Source organism: Sparassis crispa (assembly GCF_003851025.1).
Source record: "Sparassis crispa DNA, contig_000002F, whole genome shotgun sequence".
NCBI lineage: Eukaryota > Fungi > Basidiomycota > Agaricomycetes > Polyporales > Sparassidaceae > Sparassis > Sparassis crispa.
This window is the reverse complement of record NW_020939749.1, coordinates 840,394-858,181: the sequence shown is the minus strand read 5'-3', so window position 1 is coordinate 858,181 and position 17,788 is coordinate 840,394. Positions and strand designations below refer to the sequence as shown.

General features: G+C 53.2%; 5 protein-coding genes across 5 annotated transcripts; 3 read left to right on the top strand and 2 right to left on the bottom strand.

Moving 5' to 3' along the window:
* On the bottom strand, positions 1 to 3,770 carry SCP_0302480 (hypothetical protein; the record flags this gene model as incomplete). Its single annotated transcript, XM_027755645.1, has 16 exons — positions 1 to 39; positions 96 to 126; positions 187 to 453; positions 507 to 664; positions 728 to 792; positions 848 to 862; positions 915 to 1,037; positions 1,091 to 1,995; positions 2,223 to 2,363; positions 2,419 to 2,456; positions 2,513 to 2,622; positions 2,674 to 3,064; positions 3,118 to 3,226; positions 3,289 to 3,488; positions 3,545 to 3,582; positions 3,653 to 3,770. 16 exons carry the CDS (start codon positions 3,768 to 3,770, stop codon positions 1 to 3), a joined length of 2,748 nt encoding a protein of 915 aa, XP_027611446.1.
* Positions 3,771 to 9,877: 6,107 nt separating this feature from the next.
* On the top strand, positions 9,878 to 12,298 carry SCP_0302470 (Dicarboxylic amino acid permease; the record flags this gene model as incomplete). The annotated part of the gene is made up of 15 exons (XM_027755644.1): positions 9,878 to 10,017; positions 10,076 to 10,083; positions 10,139 to 10,251; positions 10,308 to 10,416; positions 10,477 to 10,540; positions 10,598 to 10,674; positions 10,728 to 10,978; positions 11,038 to 11,253; positions 11,302 to 11,377; positions 11,437 to 11,584; positions 11,639 to 11,650; positions 11,708 to 11,876; positions 11,941 to 12,122; positions 12,179 to 12,230; positions 12,293 to 12,298. The coding sequence occupies 15 exons, from the start codon at positions 9,878 to 9,880 to the stop codon at positions 12,296 to 12,298; spliced, it is 1,623 nt and encodes a 540-aa protein (XP_027611445.1).
* A 582-nt stretch (positions 12,299 to 12,880) lies between these two features.
* Positions 12,881 to 14,175, top strand: SCP_0302460 (Homocysteine S-methyltransferase; the record flags this gene model as incomplete). Its single annotated transcript, XM_027755643.1, has 3 exons — positions 12,881 to 12,928; positions 12,997 to 13,139; positions 13,194 to 14,175. The coding sequence occupies 3 exons, from the start codon at positions 12,881 to 12,883 to the stop codon at positions 14,173 to 14,175; spliced, it is 1,173 nt and encodes a 390-aa protein (XP_027611444.1).
* A 624-nt stretch (positions 14,176 to 14,799) lies between these two features.
* SCP_0302450 (40S ribosomal protein) lies at positions 14,800 to 15,809 on the top strand (the record flags this gene model as incomplete). Its single annotated transcript, XM_027755642.1, has 3 exons — positions 14,800 to 14,935; positions 14,996 to 15,637; positions 15,694 to 15,809. The coding sequence occupies 3 exons, from the start codon at positions 14,800 to 14,802 to the stop codon at positions 15,807 to 15,809; spliced, it is 894 nt and encodes a 297-aa protein (XP_027611443.1).
* A 430-nt stretch (positions 15,810 to 16,239) lies between these two features.
* Positions 16,240 to 17,622, bottom strand: SCP_0302440 (Glucosamine-6-phosphate isomerase; the record flags this gene model as incomplete). The annotated part of the gene is made up of 9 exons (XM_027755641.1): positions 16,240 to 16,364; positions 16,416 to 16,482; positions 16,532 to 16,551; positions 16,611 to 16,811; positions 16,874 to 17,032; positions 17,090 to 17,193; positions 17,284 to 17,400; positions 17,486 to 17,549; positions 17,619 to 17,622. The coding sequence occupies 9 exons, from the start codon at positions 17,620 to 17,622 to the stop codon at positions 16,240 to 16,242; spliced, it is 861 nt and encodes a 286-aa protein (XP_027611442.1).
* Positions 17,623 to 17,788: the final 166 nt, after the last annotated feature.

Below are 17,788 nucleotides of genomic sequence, written 5' to 3'. Positions count from 1 at the left end.
TTAGTACGAGAAAATCATCAGCCACGGGTTCAGCACGATCTGTGAACGGAGACAGTTAGGAATCAGTAAGAAAGTCGTGGGCGAATGCAGCGTACTGGGAAGAGAATGTGACAGCCGGCGTTGATGCTGCACAAACGAACGAGTTAGCTATCCCGTCGAAGAGTAGCAACGACTGCAAGGACTTACGCCATGGGGAGGATCACAGCCCAATCGATGCTGGACACTTGCCATCCCACTGGGATGACTGGCGTGGTGAGGATGATCATGCCTACGCACATCACAATCGACAGGACGAATGCAAGCCAGAAACGCTTGAGGATCTTCGGGACCTCCTTCCAGAAGTTGGAGCGCTCCACTTCCTTCTTCGTCGCACCCCACTGGATGTTGTACGAGAACAGATGCGCGAGCAGGGCTTGCGAGAGGTGGATGCTGAGACCGCCGAAGAAGAAGAAGCTGTAGAGAATAGTCAGTGGATGGTGTTGAGGAGAAAAAGGGATATGACGAACAAGAATGGTACCCAGGTGAAGTTCTCGATGGCGGAGGAGAAGATGCTGCGCAGACCAAGGCGGTACTCGAGCAAGGTAAATCCAACGTTACCAGCGCAGGGGAAGACAACCATGCAGGCAAGCCAGATTTCGAAACTGTGCTCATAGAAGCCGTCGGTCTGCACAGTCACGCGTAGTGATCATGAGTGAGGTAACATAGTGCAAGATCACAGAAGACTGACAGTGATGTTCCAACCAAGCAAGAGGTAGTTCATGACGGAGAGAGCAGCGGCAGCGGCAATACCATCTTGAAATAATCAACGATCAGGTTGCGCTCCACAAGAATGCGGTAGACCACATACAATATGAAAACATGTCTGTACACCATTGTCAGGACTCGCCACAAAAGATAAGACAGAGACCACGTACAGGCGAGCATACTAATCTTGTAGTGCACCGGGGCAGCAGACCATATGAAAGTGCGCAACTGCTTGTTGATAGGGCCCAGGTGCCACCAATGGATGAAAGGATTGAAGATGAGCTCATTGCAACCTGTGCCCACTGGTTATTACACTCTGAGAGCTCATCAAAAGCACGTTGCTCGCCGTATGAATACTTTTGCCACCGGTTGAGCTCGTCGTCGCACGTGAGCGAAACACCCTCTTTGAACCCTCCTAGAGAGTACGTCGACCAACGGATGATGTACCCCTTGAGCTGCAACCGCAAGGCCATATCAAAATCCTCAGACACGTTCGACTCTGACCAGATCTTCTTTACACCGTCATCCGGGTCGACAAACGACGCATCCTGGACCGCAGACCAGCGAAGGAACGCATTATGCCCGACGAACGGCGCGACCTCACCATTCGCGCACGACATGGAAATACACTTATTGATGCGGCGCGTGAAGTGGGCGATCCCGTTTTCGAAGTAGTGGTACGCGACCTGCATCACGTCCGACTCGTGCTGGAGGATCGCGACCTCCGGGGACTCCGCCAGCTCGCGCGCCGCGTCCCGGAGGCAGTCCTCCGGCACGATCGTGTCCGAGTCCACCATGAGGATGATCTCGCCTACGCGGATCGACTTGCCGTTGCTCGCCCAAGGCTTCCAGCGGCGCCCGCTTTCCTCAAAGATCTCCTCGACTGCCATGTTCATCGCGCGGTCCTCGAGCGACTCTCCGCCCGCGCGCGGGTCCGGGGTCTCGCCGCGCGCAGCGGCGTCCGCCTCGAGTGCGAGCAGGTGCTTCTCGAGCTTGAGTGAGAGCGCGAGGCCATAGTTCATATTCGACGCCTTCTTGAAGCGCCCTGCGCGCTTGAACCCGTCCGGCTCGCTGCTGTGCGGCGGGCGCGCGACCCAGCCAATGTTGTGGTCGGCATAGAACGCGACGCGCTCCGCACGGTCCGCCTCCGAGATGAGCTGGAGCCCGTCGTCGTGCACGAAGATAGACGACGTGCCGCCCTGGCGCGCGTAGGTCTGCATGGCCTTCTTTAGCGAGTATACCGAGGGCGAGCTGGTGAGGCAATTTCCGGTCAGATCTCATTGATGTAACATCAGACAAGACAGGCGAAGGGGAAAGACTGAACGAAGGTAGTGAAGTCTTTTGGGCCGAGTGGCAACGGACGACAGGGAATCAATGATGAGGCGCAACGATCACGGCGAAGGTCGAGGTGGCGCATCTCGTTGAACCCTAACTCAACCGCCACAACGCGATCGAGCGCATCAAACGACGCCACTTACATAGTATCTTTTAAACTCTCCTTGTAGACGGGCATTTCGACGGTTATATGCGGGAGGTTGCTGTCGACGAACTTATTCGGGGCAGGTCGGACTGCGGAGTAGTACTTCGAGTTCTCGTGGTATTGCGCGACGGGGCCAATGCTGCAGAGGGCGATGATGAGCAATGCACCTGAGAAGGTCTGAAAAGAACGCGTACAGGTAGGAGATGTTTGTGATGATCTGCGACGAGAAGAACTACGGGCGAATTTCAGTGAATTTCATATATCTCCACAGACGCCAAACAGACTCACGATCGACACGCAGAAGAGAAAAGGTACCGTAACAATAAGCGCGAAACGAGTGTATGAACCATCGAGGACGGATTCTTGTAGAAGGATAGAGATACCGCTGGCAATGAAAACTAACGCACAGTAAGTGAGTATAATAGAGAACTGACATAGATCAAACTTACAGATGGAGAGAGCTGAAGCCAAACCGCCATATACAGGAGCAAAGAGGCGGATAGGACGTGGCGAAGGGCCTTCGGCAGTCTTCTCGACGTCGTGTTTTTCCGTTACGAAGTAGTTCGTCAAGAATCCGAGCTTTAGACCGGGAGCAGATTTCTTCGCGTTCTCCTTCTGCTCAACCTTCTCCTTCATCTCCTGCTCAGAGACGACCGCCTCGACTTTCTCAGTCAAGCTGGCGTCGGAAGCCTCGTTGGAGGGCGAGGTAGAGCCGGCGATGGAGGAGAACGCTGTCCGCCTCTTCCACACCAGCGCGATGAGCTTCTCTTCGAAGTCGGCACATGTAGGGACAATGTTCTCCAAATTGTATGACCACACGACGAGGACGCGTTCATCGCGCTTTCGGAGAACAAATCGGTCTCATATATGACATCAGAGATGGAAGAACGCACAATGAAGGCAGCGCACTGTTCCCTGTCTGCACGAGGGAGATCCAGCATGGTATTCAAGATCTGAATACGCGTGTCCTCGTTGATGAAGATGGAGTCCTCATCCTCCTTCCTAACCATCAGGGACGAAGACACGTCATGGTCGAGTCTGAGACAGATAGAAGAGCGACGCACACTGTACCGAGAGCAGCATGAATAGCAGCATTGCGCACCTTGACAGCGACGACGGGATTGATGATCTTCACGGCCTCCTCGAACGGCGCGAGGTAGTGATTGTCGTATGGAAAGACGCGGAAGTGGGTGCTGTCGACCCGGAGACAAACACCTGCATGCACATTCTCCAGCGAGGGTTTGAACCAAGCGCCTTCCTGGGTCTGTTTGATGAAGGAGTTTAGAACGAGACCAGTAGAGAAAATGAATGCCGACTCGCCTGTCGGAAGATGTGGTGGAGAAGAGCGTCATACGCGTCTAGGCAGGAGGTGATGGCACGCTGTCAGTGCGCTCTTCGCGTACGTAATACGAAGCGATGCGTGCTCACCGTAATCCATGGCGGTCACGGTAAGGGAGAGGTGGGTGGATGGTGGACTTGGCCCGAGGGATGTGTCGTGCTGGAGAGTGGAAGGGGAAGAGGAGAGGGAGGACACAGAGACAAGCATGCCGAGATGGAAGACTTTTAACTTGTCAATGGAGGATCCGGCGGTCTGTCAGGACTTCGAACCCTGGGGATGAAATCTAACCGCCGCATCTGGGCTGTGATTAACGGGCCTTATCAGAACTAAATTCCGCATCCGGAAACCGGGCCCTTGCCATTATGTCTGCTCAGAGGTAAGTACAGCGGCTTCATGACGGGTCCGATATGTTGACACCTCGCCGCCTAGGCCACACCGTAGGTACAAACCCGCCCTTTGTCAAGGTACGGGCTGTCTAAGTCTAATGAGCATATCCCTGACATACGAATGAACCTGAGCGTTGGAATAATTTTCAACATAGCTCACCCTTGATACACACAACGGAAATTGTGCGGTCATAAGCACCACGAGGAATTCGGCACCATCCTTAGTCCTGAGTTCTAAGCTAGAATCTGTGGAGTATCGTCGAAATAGAAGACGAAGATGCAACGACGACGTAGCCTTGCTCGTGAGCGAAGGTAGCCCGGAGCTACTCGCGCTCGTCGGACGCGCGCATCCTCGACATTGTATTTCCGCTCATGTCGATGACCACGCCGTCCGAGGTGATCGCACGCTGGGCTGAGAAGGCGGGTGTATAAAGGCCACAGAAGGGAGAATTGGCGAAGAAAATGTACGAAAACCACGCATCTGTTGATCGAAACCTACCAAATCTGGTGTTGGGCTTTTGAGCCCCGCTAGCGTGAATCCCCAGCGGCAGATCTAACGCTGGAAAGACTGATGACACAAGATGTGATAGGACGATCACAACAACTCAACGGAGGGATTAGATAATCTCGAGTTGGGGACATTGAGTACCAGGTTGGTAGTATAGCTGACATGGTGTACTGAAGGTATGATCTGTTACAAAGGAACGACTGTCTTCCAGCTAGGCTGTATCTATGAGCCTATGCAAAAGCTTGCAGCGAAGCAACTGCATGACGGTGCCAAGCCGCACTGGCATGCAGACTGTCCGAGGCGGAGTCGGAGATACATGCCAGCAACGTGATCTCCGCTTCGAGTGCCCAGGCGCCCAACACTCGGTGCTCTCAACCTGCATGAAGGTCGGGCCTATGTCCAAACTTGCTCAACCAACACGCACTAGTGGGCCCGTGACGGCGTACCTCGCTGGAATTGCCCCGCCAACTCCTCGGAAAGTACTACCTCCGCAGTTCCTTCGGGGAAGGATCCTCCGAGCTGTCGAACACCCTTCAAGTCCACTCTTCGCGACTGTCTGCACTAGCTCTTGATGACATATCAGCATGGCCTGATCCTGCCCAAGACTCGCGCTGTCTGATACACGCGTCCAGTAGCCCTGTCTCCCAGGCTCCCGGAGGAAGCGCCGATCATTCTAGGTACCGTAGGTTCGCTGTGTCCGTCTCAGCTCGTCATCATAATCAGCTGTGTGGAATTCGCGGGTCCCAGCCCCAATCACATATGCTCAGCAATACACAACTTTTATCGGCCAATGCCCTCTTCCATTCAAGTTCTTGATTCACCATGGCTGTCTCACGTTCCTCCAGGAGTAGAAAAGAACACAGGGCCCGGCGCCTTTGCTCGCGCTCGATAGGCGGAGATGACATACACGGTGCCTCTTCTTCAGCCACATTTGCAGGCACGCAGAACATACGACACCACGAGAGCTGCTCGGCCAGGCCTCTCGGTGGACGATGGTCCCGAGGGAAGAACACCCACTTCCGTGCCTTCCTCCTCACAATGCACCCGTGCTTGCCGAATCTGGATCAAGAGTCTGTACATGCTTCGGTCCCGCCTTTCGTCCGTACCAGGAACAGCAAGCTGAGGAGCAGTAAATCCATTGTGTACATCAACCACTAAAGATACGGTCGATATCTAGCTATAATCAATGTTGCTCCGTCCCCTTCGATTGCGCCGGCCGCATGCTGTTGTTATCGTGCTCCACACAGAACTTTCAAAGCTGCAACCTCACTTTCTTGGAATTTCCAAGTACTTGGATTTCAAATTCATCATCGATTTACCTCTGCATCGGGAATTGTTTTCCGAACTGTGCGTCCGCAGTAGGATGCTGCAACGGGAGCGGTACTTCCGTTCCCCATCCCGTGCGTTTGCATAGTCAATGTATGGCGATGCGGCAGATCGCAATATCCACGCACGGAGCGTGCGCTCACATGTACGGCGGCCCGCCTCCACGCACAACGATACCTGCAAATCATCTCCTTACGTCTCCACCAGTCGTGGCCTCCACAAGCAACAAGCATTCTCGACCTCTCTGCCGACGTTACCCCACTCACGGTCGACCCCACCCTACATCTTGCCTCACTTCACGAGGCCTGTGGACAATGTGGGCGTACTTCGTGAAGCTTGTTCGACGCACAGGTAAGCTTATACCCTCGTGCTTAGCTCCCCCGCACTGAGGCTCTGCCCCGTAGCAAATTCCATAGATCGAGGCCGTCTCTGGGGCGATGCCCGATGAGAGGACATTCGTGGCAAGCTCGAGGCATGTCCTACTCGTACCTGTTAGTAGGGGTAGGGTATGCATATGCGTCTCCTGCCGCTGCTCTTTCTGTGTTAGAATCTCTACTGTAGGGACGAACCTGTGGGGGTTATACTTACAGAACTGACTGGCTTGCTTTCAATTTCTCCCCCCCCATGTCGTTTCTCGTACAGCTACCTCAGGGCACCCTTCGAGCATTGTCGAACAATGTGTGTGATGACACGAAGCAACGAGAAGCAGCGCTCTCGAATGTATAAATGAGAGGTAAGATCCAGATTAATTGCAATATATTAATACAACTGGTACCAAGCATGAAGGTGTGCCGCTGGCTGCAGGCGTGAAACCGAGGTAAACCCGACCGGGAAACGACTACTTTGCGATTCCAAGTCCAAATCATGGGGCAAGGAGTGAAAAATCAAGAAGTGAAAGGTACTTACGACTGGAGCGTAGAGAAATTTCATCCCACACGGATGAACGCTCCATGTAACGCTTCGCTCAAGCCGATGCTCTGGTATGGCTACCGCGCAGCATTCTGCGCGTCTGAATCACCTTGCCCCAATAAATCCCGAGGTGCAGCGCAATGGATTATGCGTGTAATTGATAGTGAACGTCTTCGACGCAGGGTAATCGTCGGCGGTACAAGATGCAATCCTCTGGAACTGAACGTGCTCAAAACCACCTAATAGCTTCGCTCGCCGAAGTGAGAGAGATCGTAGTCTGACATATCTGGACATGTTGAAGACTCACCGCGAAGGATGAAATGTGGTCCTCTCGGATAATCGTATATTCGTCCAGTTGTCGGACGACGTACCCCGGCCCGCTAAAAGTAACCAGAAAGATGACTATACAAGCGCACCAAGTCCCAGGTGTACGCGGCGACACATAGCTATCATACTGACGGCCATCGACGCCTGAGTGCGGCATGAATAATGGATAGGACGCCGATAAACCGCGGTCATGATTCCCTGGTGAGAGCACTATCCCCATTGAAACCCGGTATCACCATGACGTGTAGATCGTTACTTCCCTGCATTCAAGTACCCGACCTGAGGCAAGATGCGTACCCGGTCTCCATTAAAAATAGTCATGATGCACGATCAATGAGGTATTGCGCGTCTGCGCCGGCCCTGCAAAAGTCTCATAATTAGCAAGGTAGTAGATGACGCCAACCACTCCGCGACGAGGAGAGCAAAGCCAGCGCCAGGGCTCTTCACCGGGGTGTTATAAATAATTTGAAGGAAGTTGGAGGATACCGCAAGATGCAGGGCGTGGGAAAGCGGGCAAGTCGTTGACTCGAACTTCGAGCATGACATACGACGATCTTTGTCTCATTCATACCATGATCTGCTCCAACGTACCAGTGCAATATCTGCAGCTGCTTGCCTTGGATTCTGTCTCTTCGTGGTTCGTGCCATAATGATAGGGCCTGGACTTGGGCACGGACAATCAGGAAAGCGATGCAACAGCGACGAGATGGGTTATCCCTAGGATATTGACTCGGAAATTTTCTGCTACGCTTCTTGAGGCCACAAGAATATGTCTATGGTCAAATACTGCACGCATGTGAGTGCTGAAGCTTGGGCTTGAAGAGTCAGGAATGTCCACCGAGGCGCTAATTTTACGAGGCACGTTAGAATAGATGTGGCCGTCTGCGCGTGTAGCATGTTTTTTCGTGGTCACGCACTGACGCTCTCCACTGGTCTGCTGATTGACTGTCTCGTGGTGCGCAACACTCAGGCTTGTCACCGTGACGTCCGCATCGCGATGCTGCGTCCGAAGCCATGAGATATTTGGTAAGTCGGGTTTTCGCACAGCACGTTGTCTCTGGAGAACAGCCCTTTGATCGATGAAGAGTCGCAGACCTCCTTACGGCCTTGACTCTCTCAGTACCTCTGCGTACTCACTGGACCTCGGCGGTACTCCCTTGATGTGGCAGTCTGTTTTCTTCCTTCGCTCCTCAGAGGCTCGCCAACAACTCCAGAACAATCTGCAGCGCAGGTCCTGATTATGGAACAGGCGCTATTCCGCAGGCACCTCAGGCCTGGAACATATCACACAGCTCGCTTCTCGTAACGCTACGGGATTCAGCTTCAATATGGTTTGTGGTTCCCTTATCGGTGGTCGAGCGAACGTCAGCTGCCTGTCGGCGATTAGGCGCTTGCCGGTTCCGTTGCCACTAATGGCTCCGGTGGTGGTGGTGGTGGTGTATTACCGGCGGAGTATGGCGTTGGTGACCAGTGGACCACAGCGTCATCCATCTTCCCCCGAATCAGCACAGCTCGAGACTGGTCGGGTCGACGTGCGCATATCTCCACCGCGCCGATGTAGGAGAAATTGACTGTAGGCACGTACACACGCTGGCCTATTGTTTACTACTGTTTGTTTTATTATTCGTTGTTGCTTTCGCCCGTTGGCCTCGCTGCTGACAGGTGCGCATAGAAGGCGCTGGTATGATACAGAATCAGGCTTTCTGTTGTGGATATGACCTGATTGTGGCTTTGACATAGATTACTTGAGCATCTCATGTGGATCTTCGGTTTTCACTTGCTCGACGGTGAGTCCCTGGAGATCGGGTGGGCGAGGCACTGCGCAGGTACATGTATCGGAACCGAAGGGATGGGCATTCCTGACAACGGAAACGAGCACCCGAAGTCCCCCCTGGCGTCTACTGTCTTCAAGTTACTCGAGATGCAAGCGCTCCGCTGGTATTGTCCTTTTCCGAGCCGCTCAGTTGCAGCAAATGCTGCTGCTGCTGCTGGCGGGTGAAAAATTGTTATCTATCCAGGCCTGTCTGGCCTGAAATAATTGCGCGTCGCTCGGAGCCTCGGACTCGGAGCATCTGTACGATATCAACTGCTGGCCGCGACGTCAGGCAGACTGCAATTTGATGTCTATGTTGTGTCTTGGCGTCAGCTACATCGATCGATCCTTTCGTGAAAAAATGCAAGGTGGCACGCTACCCCTATGGTTTATCTACGTCGCCCAGTACTGGGGCCGAGAGCTCTTCCACGATATGACGGAAGGCCAGTGCCTTCGCTGATTCTATTGGTTTCATTCCATGGAGAGGAAATTTGGGACAGATTTCTCGTTTCCCTGTGCAGGAAAGTATAATCTTGTGCTTTGCGCAGCGGTTGAGGCGGAATTGGAGAGGTTGCCATGGGATAAGGAGGTGGTGTATTCCGGCAAGGCACCTTTTCCGTAATTGCCAATCATTGGGTGCACGAGCGCTACCCCACTCCGTGTGTGTATTATCTCTTCACGCGGACCTACACGAAGGCAAGATTACGACAAATCCAGAGCGATTGTTCAGCCATAGGAGAGCAGGAGGTAGCATTTTGCTCGAGTGCTCGCGTATGCGTGCTGTTCGCCCACATCTCAGCTGCGACGAGTACCCTTGTGAATGAACCACTGTCACAAGTTTCAGCCGCGGCGTACGTACACAACCAGCATATCCCTCAGGAACGTTAACGTGGTCTAAGCTAAATGTGTCCATAGCAGTCTTCTTACCGAGATCTGTGCTAGATCTTCCAAATCTTCCTTCCTTATCGCAGTTGATGCCTGCCTATATAATCATGGTGTCCAGTGCTGCGTCCTCCAGTGGTCCGATAGTCAGACGATACCCACCATGGCCGACTACGACGAGAAACACTCCCCCGACACCACCTACAAGGGTGTCGACACCGACTCCGAGGCCCATGCATACGCTGTTCCGCAGGAGCCGGGTCTGCACCGCGCCATGAAAAACAGACACATTGCCATGATCAGGTGCGTTTGGGCACTACTATCGCTCGCCTCCCGCACTGATCGTGATTGTGCTTCATAGTATTGGTGGTATGTCTTGTACTTCAGCAGTATTGTTGAGTTACGTAGTGACGATCTGGCTTAGGTGTCATTGGTACTGGTCTGTTCTTGGGCACGGCCGGCAGTCTCAGTAATGGCGGCCCAGTTGGGTTGCTCCTCGGATACCTCATAATCGGTTCCCTATGTTACTGCACCATGGTTAGTCTACATCTGTTGTTACTTCTTCGCAACCGTCGGATTCATCTCTTCGACAGGTTTCTCTTGGAGAAATGGCTGCTCTTCTACCCATTCCGGGTGGTCACATCACCTACGCAGCCCGCTTCGTTAGCTCCTCGTGGTCTTTTGCACTTGGATGGCAGTACTGTGAGTAAAACAATAATTACGTCAATATTATGTTCGTTCGCTTACTGTTCCTTCATTCAGGGTATAACTGGGTCATCATTTTACCTGCAGAATTGAGTGCGGCAGCCGTCCTCATTAATTACTGGTATGTTGAGATCGCACTGACAGGTTGTTGGGCGGCGCTCTGAGTCCTCGCCTTTAGGAACAAGTCTGTCAATAATGCGGTGTGGATAACGATGTGTATCGTCGTCGTGATTTTGATTAATATGTTCGGTCCTGGTGCGTTCTTCGCAGCATTTTCTGACTTCGCAGTGACTCATCCCCTTCCCTAGCTGTGTACGGCGAGGCGGAGTTCATCTTCGCCTCCATCAAGGTCCTTACGATCACCGGACTTATTATCCTTGGAATCGTCCTCGATTTGGGTGGTGGTCCGAACCATGACCGTCTCGGCTTCCGCTACTGGAAGCACCCTGGTCCGTTCAATCAATATGCTGGTATCGAAGGTGCCAAGGGTCGCTTCTTGGCTTTCTGGGCAGTATTGACGCAGGCCGCGTTCTCATACATCGGCACGGAGGTCGTCGCGGTATGTCTCCCACGTTCGACGGTACCTTGTCCTATGCTGAGCAATATGACTTCGGCTAGATTGCGGGAGCTGAATCGAAGAACCCTCGTCGAAACATTCCGAAGGCCATCAAGCGTGTCTACGTCCGCATCCTGTTATTCTACATCGGAGGTGTCACTATAATTGGCCTACTCGTGCCGTACAACAACCCTCATCTGAACTTGGCTAGCGGTACAGCGGCTGCATCGCCCTTTGTCATCGCCATCCAGACTGCCGGAATCAAGGGTCTTCCTTCTGTAAGTTCTTACGTCCGCAGTACCTCCCTGCACACTGAATTGTTTCAGGTCATCAACGCTTGTATTCTGACGTCAGCATGGTCTGCTGCGAACAGTGACATGTACTGCAGCTCCCGCGCGCTTTGTGAGGAAATTTGTGTTATGGTCTGTTTGCTGGTTCTGATTAAGGCGTCACTTTCGAAGATGGACTTGCTCTAGCCGGTAATGCGCCGAAGATCTTCACCAAGGTTAACCGCTTTGGTCTTCCCTATTATTGCGTCATCGTCTCTGCCTTGATCGCCTGCTTGTCGTACATGGATGTCTCCAGTGGTAGCGGCCGTGTATTCGGATGGTATGTGGCGCTCATCTCGTCGTGCTCAAGTTGTCGCTAACTTGTTGCTGTCAGGTTTGCCAATATGTGAGCTTCATTCAGCTCTACGAAAGTAGTGCGATGTTCTGATCTCACTTCGAACAGGACTTCTGTTGCCGGATTGATGAGTTGGTTCGCTATTGCAGTGACCTATATTCGGTTCCACAAGGGTCTGAAGGCTCAGGGTATTGACCGCAATACCCTGCCATACAGATCGCCCCTTCAGCCATTTGCTGCGTGGTATGCTGCCATCTTGGCGTTCGTCGTGTGCTTCGTGAGTACCATACTCGTTATTTACCGGGAGCTTTGTAAGAAATCTAATCGTTATACACATGTAGTTCAGTGGCTGGTCCGTGTTCCTTAAGGGCAACTGGAGTGCAGCCACCTTCGTTACCAACTATCTTCCCTTCATGCTTTACCCCGTCATGGTCATCGGATCTGGCATCTGGAAACGAGAGTGGCTCATCAAGCCGCAGGATATGGATTTCAAGTCAGGCCTTGACGAGGTGTTGGCGGCGTCGTAAGTGTCACAACTTACGTCTATTGCAGCAGCGCTAAAGTCACGCGCTCTCTTAGATATGACGAGCCTCCTCCTCGTAACTGGGTAGAGCGGATATGGGCTGCAATCGTGCGTTCAATTCCGATCGTCTGTCTCTACGCACTGTCTGACGCCGCCTGTCTATTCGTTAGATGTGAAGTAAAGCTTACTGTTACGAGCGGTCTCTCTCTACGTTATATCAATGTAGATATGTATTATTTACAACACCTCATCTACTGTAATGCACCAAGCTCCGGAGACAACATGCACCGATTGGCCGTGCTGTGTTTTGTTATCATCATAACGCTCCTTCAGCTGCTCACTCTGATCTCATTTCCGATGAAACAATCCGACTCTGTAACTGAAGACACCGCTATATCATACAGATGAGCGAGTCTATGCTGACAATCCGGTTTGACTCATACTATGGGTTACCACTCACTCGGCGGACCCTGTAAGTCGGCAGTTTTCCCATAGGGAGGATTCGGGTCAAATGTTCTAAGCGGCGGGAATTTGACCTGAGAAGATGCGCACCTACCCTGGATTATTCCCTTATATGGGGGAGTTTGGGGACTGCCGACTTACAGGATTCGCCGAGTGAGTGGTAACCCATAGTAGTAAAAGCCCTACGTATAGGCCTTATCAAACGCCTGCTTTGATACGCGTCACGGATTGTCTCCTTCGATATTCTAGCCTTCCAATTCATTTTGCAAGATTTAACAGTAGCGAGGAACTCGGAGATGATATCCGAGAATGGCACAGAAATACTCATTCTTGACGGGGGTTTGGTGAGCTGACAAGCTTTTTGGCTTTTGAAGGCTGAAAGGAGACGTGGATTCTCTACATATGCCTCAAGGGTACAACCCTTGAAGATGTGTTTCACAAAAATATCTCTACCCCTTTATGGTCTGCGAAGCCCATTGACGACGATCCCGAAACCATCATCGAAGCCCATCTGGCGTTCCTGCGCGCAGGGGCGGACGTGATCCTCACATCAACGTGCGGCCACTTTGACATAGTAATCGTAGCGAAGCACCTCACTGATCTGAACAGGTATCAATGTGCCTGGGAGACGTTCGAGCGATCGGGATACTCGCGCACCGACGCTGTGCGCATCATGCGCAAATCGGTCGCCCTAGCGGTGGAGGCTCGTAGGCGTTACTTACTCGATGAGCGCAACGATGGGAACAAGGACACTCCGCAAAAACATATCAGGATTGCCCTAGCACTGGGTCCATACGGTGCAGCGTTACCTCATGCCCAGGAATTCAGTGGATTGTACCCTCCTCCTTACGGGCCGAAGGGGTACACTCCCAACGAGAAGAATTACAATGCTTTCGGGGATTTGGACGCGGGCGCTCGCAGCAAAAAAGCTGCGATTGAAGCTCTAACAACGTTCCATTTGGAGCGGTTGCGAGTGTTCGCCGAGGACAAGGACACGTGGGACGCCATCGACTTCGTCGCTTTTGAAACGGTGCCTTTGGCCAGAGAAATAACCGCGATACGAAGGGCCGTCGGACTACTACTGGGGGAAGTAGGAGCATTGCAGATGAAGCGCTGGTGGATTGCCACAGTATACCCTGGCGGTCATTTTCCAGGAGAGCTGAGTCCCGGAGGGGGGAAACTGACGGTCCAGGGGGTAACAACGAGCGCATTTCGAAAGAACGCAGACGCTGCGTTGCTTCCAAGGCCTATCGGGTTCGGCGTCAATTGTACAAGCATAGAATTCCTTCCCACCTTGCTGCAAGAGGCAACGGATACCATCCAGACAGTGTGCAATGACGAGGACTACAGACCGTTGTTGGTGGTGTATCCAAATAGAGGTGATGTGTTTGATGCAGTCAACCACACGTGGCACCCGAGCGACACGCAGACACAAGGAGGAGCATGGGCGAAGTACCTCTGCGATATAGTACGACCTGTGATGGAACGAAACATATGGGGAGGGTTGATTGTAGGGGGATGTTGCAAGACAGGACCGGAGGAGATCGCAGCGTTGGTCCGACAAGTAAAGTCAAGAGACGAGACAAATTAGACTCAGATATAACAAACTCGCGTTAGAGGTGCAGGGAAAATTGAGAGCACTAGGCGGAATAACGCACCCTAAGGAGCGTACCATATCATGACTGTACGTTGCAAGTCGATGAAGCATAAAAGGTGTATCAACTGCGGCCTGAGATGATTCCCACCACAAGGTGCTCGACATCACCGTGACTGTGCATTTCGGATTTCCAGACGGCGAAAAACATTGCCACCCGTAGAAGACAAAATTATCGCAGCAAAACACAAGGGCAAGACTTCACGATTTGTTTGACCTTAACCAAGTGCAGTCAATAGCGTTTGGGCCCCCAATGCCCCCGGCGGCCCATATATACGTTCAATAAATTTTGGGACTGAGTGCGTGAAGTGGCGTGGGAAAACGTACGGCCAATCGCGAACTCTGACTTCGGCGCGCGGGCACCACGCAGAAGAGGGAGCTGCCCGAAAGTCTGCCAACGTCGCCGAGCCCAACGTCCGTTCACCTGAAAGCAACCCTTAACGGTACGTGTTCGGCTTGTCTCGCCCATCTCGCCAGCGAAAGAACGGAGGAATTCGACTGCCGCGTCGGAATGGATGGCATAGACGGAGTACGGATGTTGATGTTCTCTCTAGGTCCATCATGTCGTCAAAACTTCCCTCGGTCCTCAGCGCAACCGATGAGGAGATTCAGTTACTCTTAGCTGCCCAGGCGCATATCGGCAGCAAGAACTGCGACAAGCAGATGTTGCCGTACGTGTGGAAGAGGAGGGTAGACGGTCAGTCTTGCTTGTGTGTTCTCGCGTCTTTAACCCAGCAGGCTTGACGATGGGGGGCAGGTATTCACATCATCAATATAGGCAAGACCTGGGAGAAGCTTGTTTTCGCCGCTCGCATCATTGCCGCCATTGAGAACCCGAACGACGTCTGTGTAATTTCCGCCCGGCCATACGGCCACCGTGCCGTCCTCAAATATGCTGCCAATACTGGCGCACAGGCCATTGCCGGCCGCTTTACCCCCGGTTCCTTCACGAACTACATCACCCGCTCCTTCAAGGAGCCCCGTCTCATTGTCGTCACGGACCCGCGGGTCGACCACCAAGCGATCCGCGAGGCGTCGTACGTCAACATCCCCGTTATCGCGTTCTGCGATACCGACGCGCCGCTCAAGTACGTTGACGTCGCGATCCCCACCAACAACAAGTCGCGCCATTCGATTGGCTTGATGTGGTGGCTGCTCGCGCGGGAAGTCCTCCGCCTCCGCGGCACCATCCCACGCACCGCGGACGGCTGGAACGTCATGGTCGACATGTTCTTCTACCGCGACCCCGAGGAGGTCGAGAAGCAGCAGCAGGAGGAAGCTCAGGCGAAGGCTGCCGCTGCGGGTGTGGAGCCTGAGCCAGCAGGTGTCTCAGAGTGGGACGTTACCTCCGCCCCTGCGGCGGGTGGTATCAACCCTGGTCTTGTTGCTGGTGACAGTGGTACGTTATGTTTCAGTTCTCCCGGGTTCGCGCTAATCGAAGAGCTGTGCCTTCAGGTACTCTCGATTGGGCGGCGGAGCCTGCCGCTGGCACCACTACCGATTGGGCAGCAGAGCCCACAGGGCCGTCCACCTGGGGCGCAGATCCAGTTGTGCCCTCGGGCTGGGAGTAAGGGTTTAGGCTGGTCGTCGTCCACACGCTATTCATTCTCCGGCTACACCACGCTGTTAGTTGGAGCATATGCGCATTTATTGCCTTTTTTCCGCAAAATTGTATGAAGCGTATGCCCAGCATGACAATACTCTTGTTACAATCTCCTTCATGGCGGAACGAGAAAAAAGGCTCCTCTTTGCCTTGCGAAGCATGGGTCTATGTCTGGCTCTCCTATTTGTTGTACCGAAGGCTTTGGCCCTTCGTCAGCGAACTCTTGCTGTGTTGAGAAAAAGGAAGCAATCGTTGACTACTAATACAAATTGCATTGATGACAGTGCTGCACTAGAGTTGTTCGTGCGCGAATCGTTATAGACGAGCGCGACGCAGCGTGAGAGGGATATCAACCGCACCTCCAAATCCCTATGTCCTTCTAGTTTCGATCTCTCGTTTCAATCCATGCTGCCGACCTGGTCGTCCTCCACTCCCTCTGCCTGAAGCTTGGCGTGCATCGCTTCGACCTCGTCTTGCACGCGCTCGATTGACTTGAAGTATTTGACGGTCTTCACGTGCAGCTCTTTACACGAAAGTCAGGGACGCGGTGTGCGAAACAAGCGAACGAACGTACCTGCTGTGGCGTCTTCATCGACGACAATCAGCCCCCATGGATGCAGCTGCAGGGCAGATAGAGTCCACTAGAACGAAATCAGGCCGCCTGAACGTGCCTAGTTGCGGACTACTCACGAGATGGTTCACGCCGTGCTCTGCCACAACACCACTATGTCAGTACCTGCAACTTGTCTCAGCACCAAGCACGACTCACCGATAGCCTGACTCAGCGCGAGCGCCTTGCGCTGGCCAGTGACGACAACGACTACCTCACGGCTGTCGAGCACGGTCGCGACGCCAACAGTGAGTGCCATGCGCGGCACTGCGGCGATATCGTTGTTGAAGAAACGCGCGTTCGCGAGGATCGTATCGTACGCGAGGGTCTTGATGCGCGTGCGCGATGCGAGCGAGGAGCCTTGTGGGAACGCAAGGTGAGTATTCACGTAGTGCGAGGGGGAGCGGGAGCGGGAGACTTACCGGGTTCGTTGAATGCGATGTGCCCGTCCTCGCCGATGCCGCCGAGGAAGAGCTCGATGCCGCCCATCGCCTTAATCTTGGCCTCGTACGCTTTGCACTCACCAATGAGGTTCTTGACATTGCCGTTCAGGATGTTCACTTGGGCGGGGGGTATGTCGACTGTTCGGGGTGTGTCAATGATCATGTGAAGCAATTCGTGGGGGTCATGGTACGCACTGTGCGAGAATAACTCTCTGAACATGAAGGTGTGGTAGGACTCGGGGTGGTCCCGGGGTAGACCGACGTATTCGTCCATGTTGAAGGTGACTACATTCTTGAATCTGTGGAAATAAACGGCATGGTTTCAGTCAGTCGGACTGGTTCTAGGTTTGGGGAACATGTTGCGCAGCAGGCAGAACGAGGTGACTTACGAGAGCTTTCCCTCTTTCACGAGCTTTATGAGATGCTTGTAGGTAGGAATGGGCGACGAGCCTGTTGGAAGTCCGAGAACGAATGGTCTCTCCGGCGTCGGCGCAAAGTCATTGATACTGAATTCAAGAGTAGAGATGTGAATCGCAAGCGCGTATTGGAACAAGGGGACATAGGGGACATATTCGAGGTGAACACACGTACCGCTTGCAGATGTAATTGCCAATATACTCGCCAACGGCGGTAGGGTCCTCGCGAATAATGAGGCCTGAGCGGGTCCAAAAAATGAAGGAAGTCAGTGCGCATAACGAAGCTCGCCATTGCATTGGACACTGACGCATCTCCGGAATTACTCAACGTCTTACTCAAGCACGGATGTAGTGTTTCTGACCGTGCAGCACGCAGACGTCCTCGCTCCTGGTGGTCGTTGGGAAGGTGAATGGGGTCGGTACGAAGAGACGTACAGAAGAAATATTGGAGCTCGTTCCAGGTGGAGGTCTCTGGGAA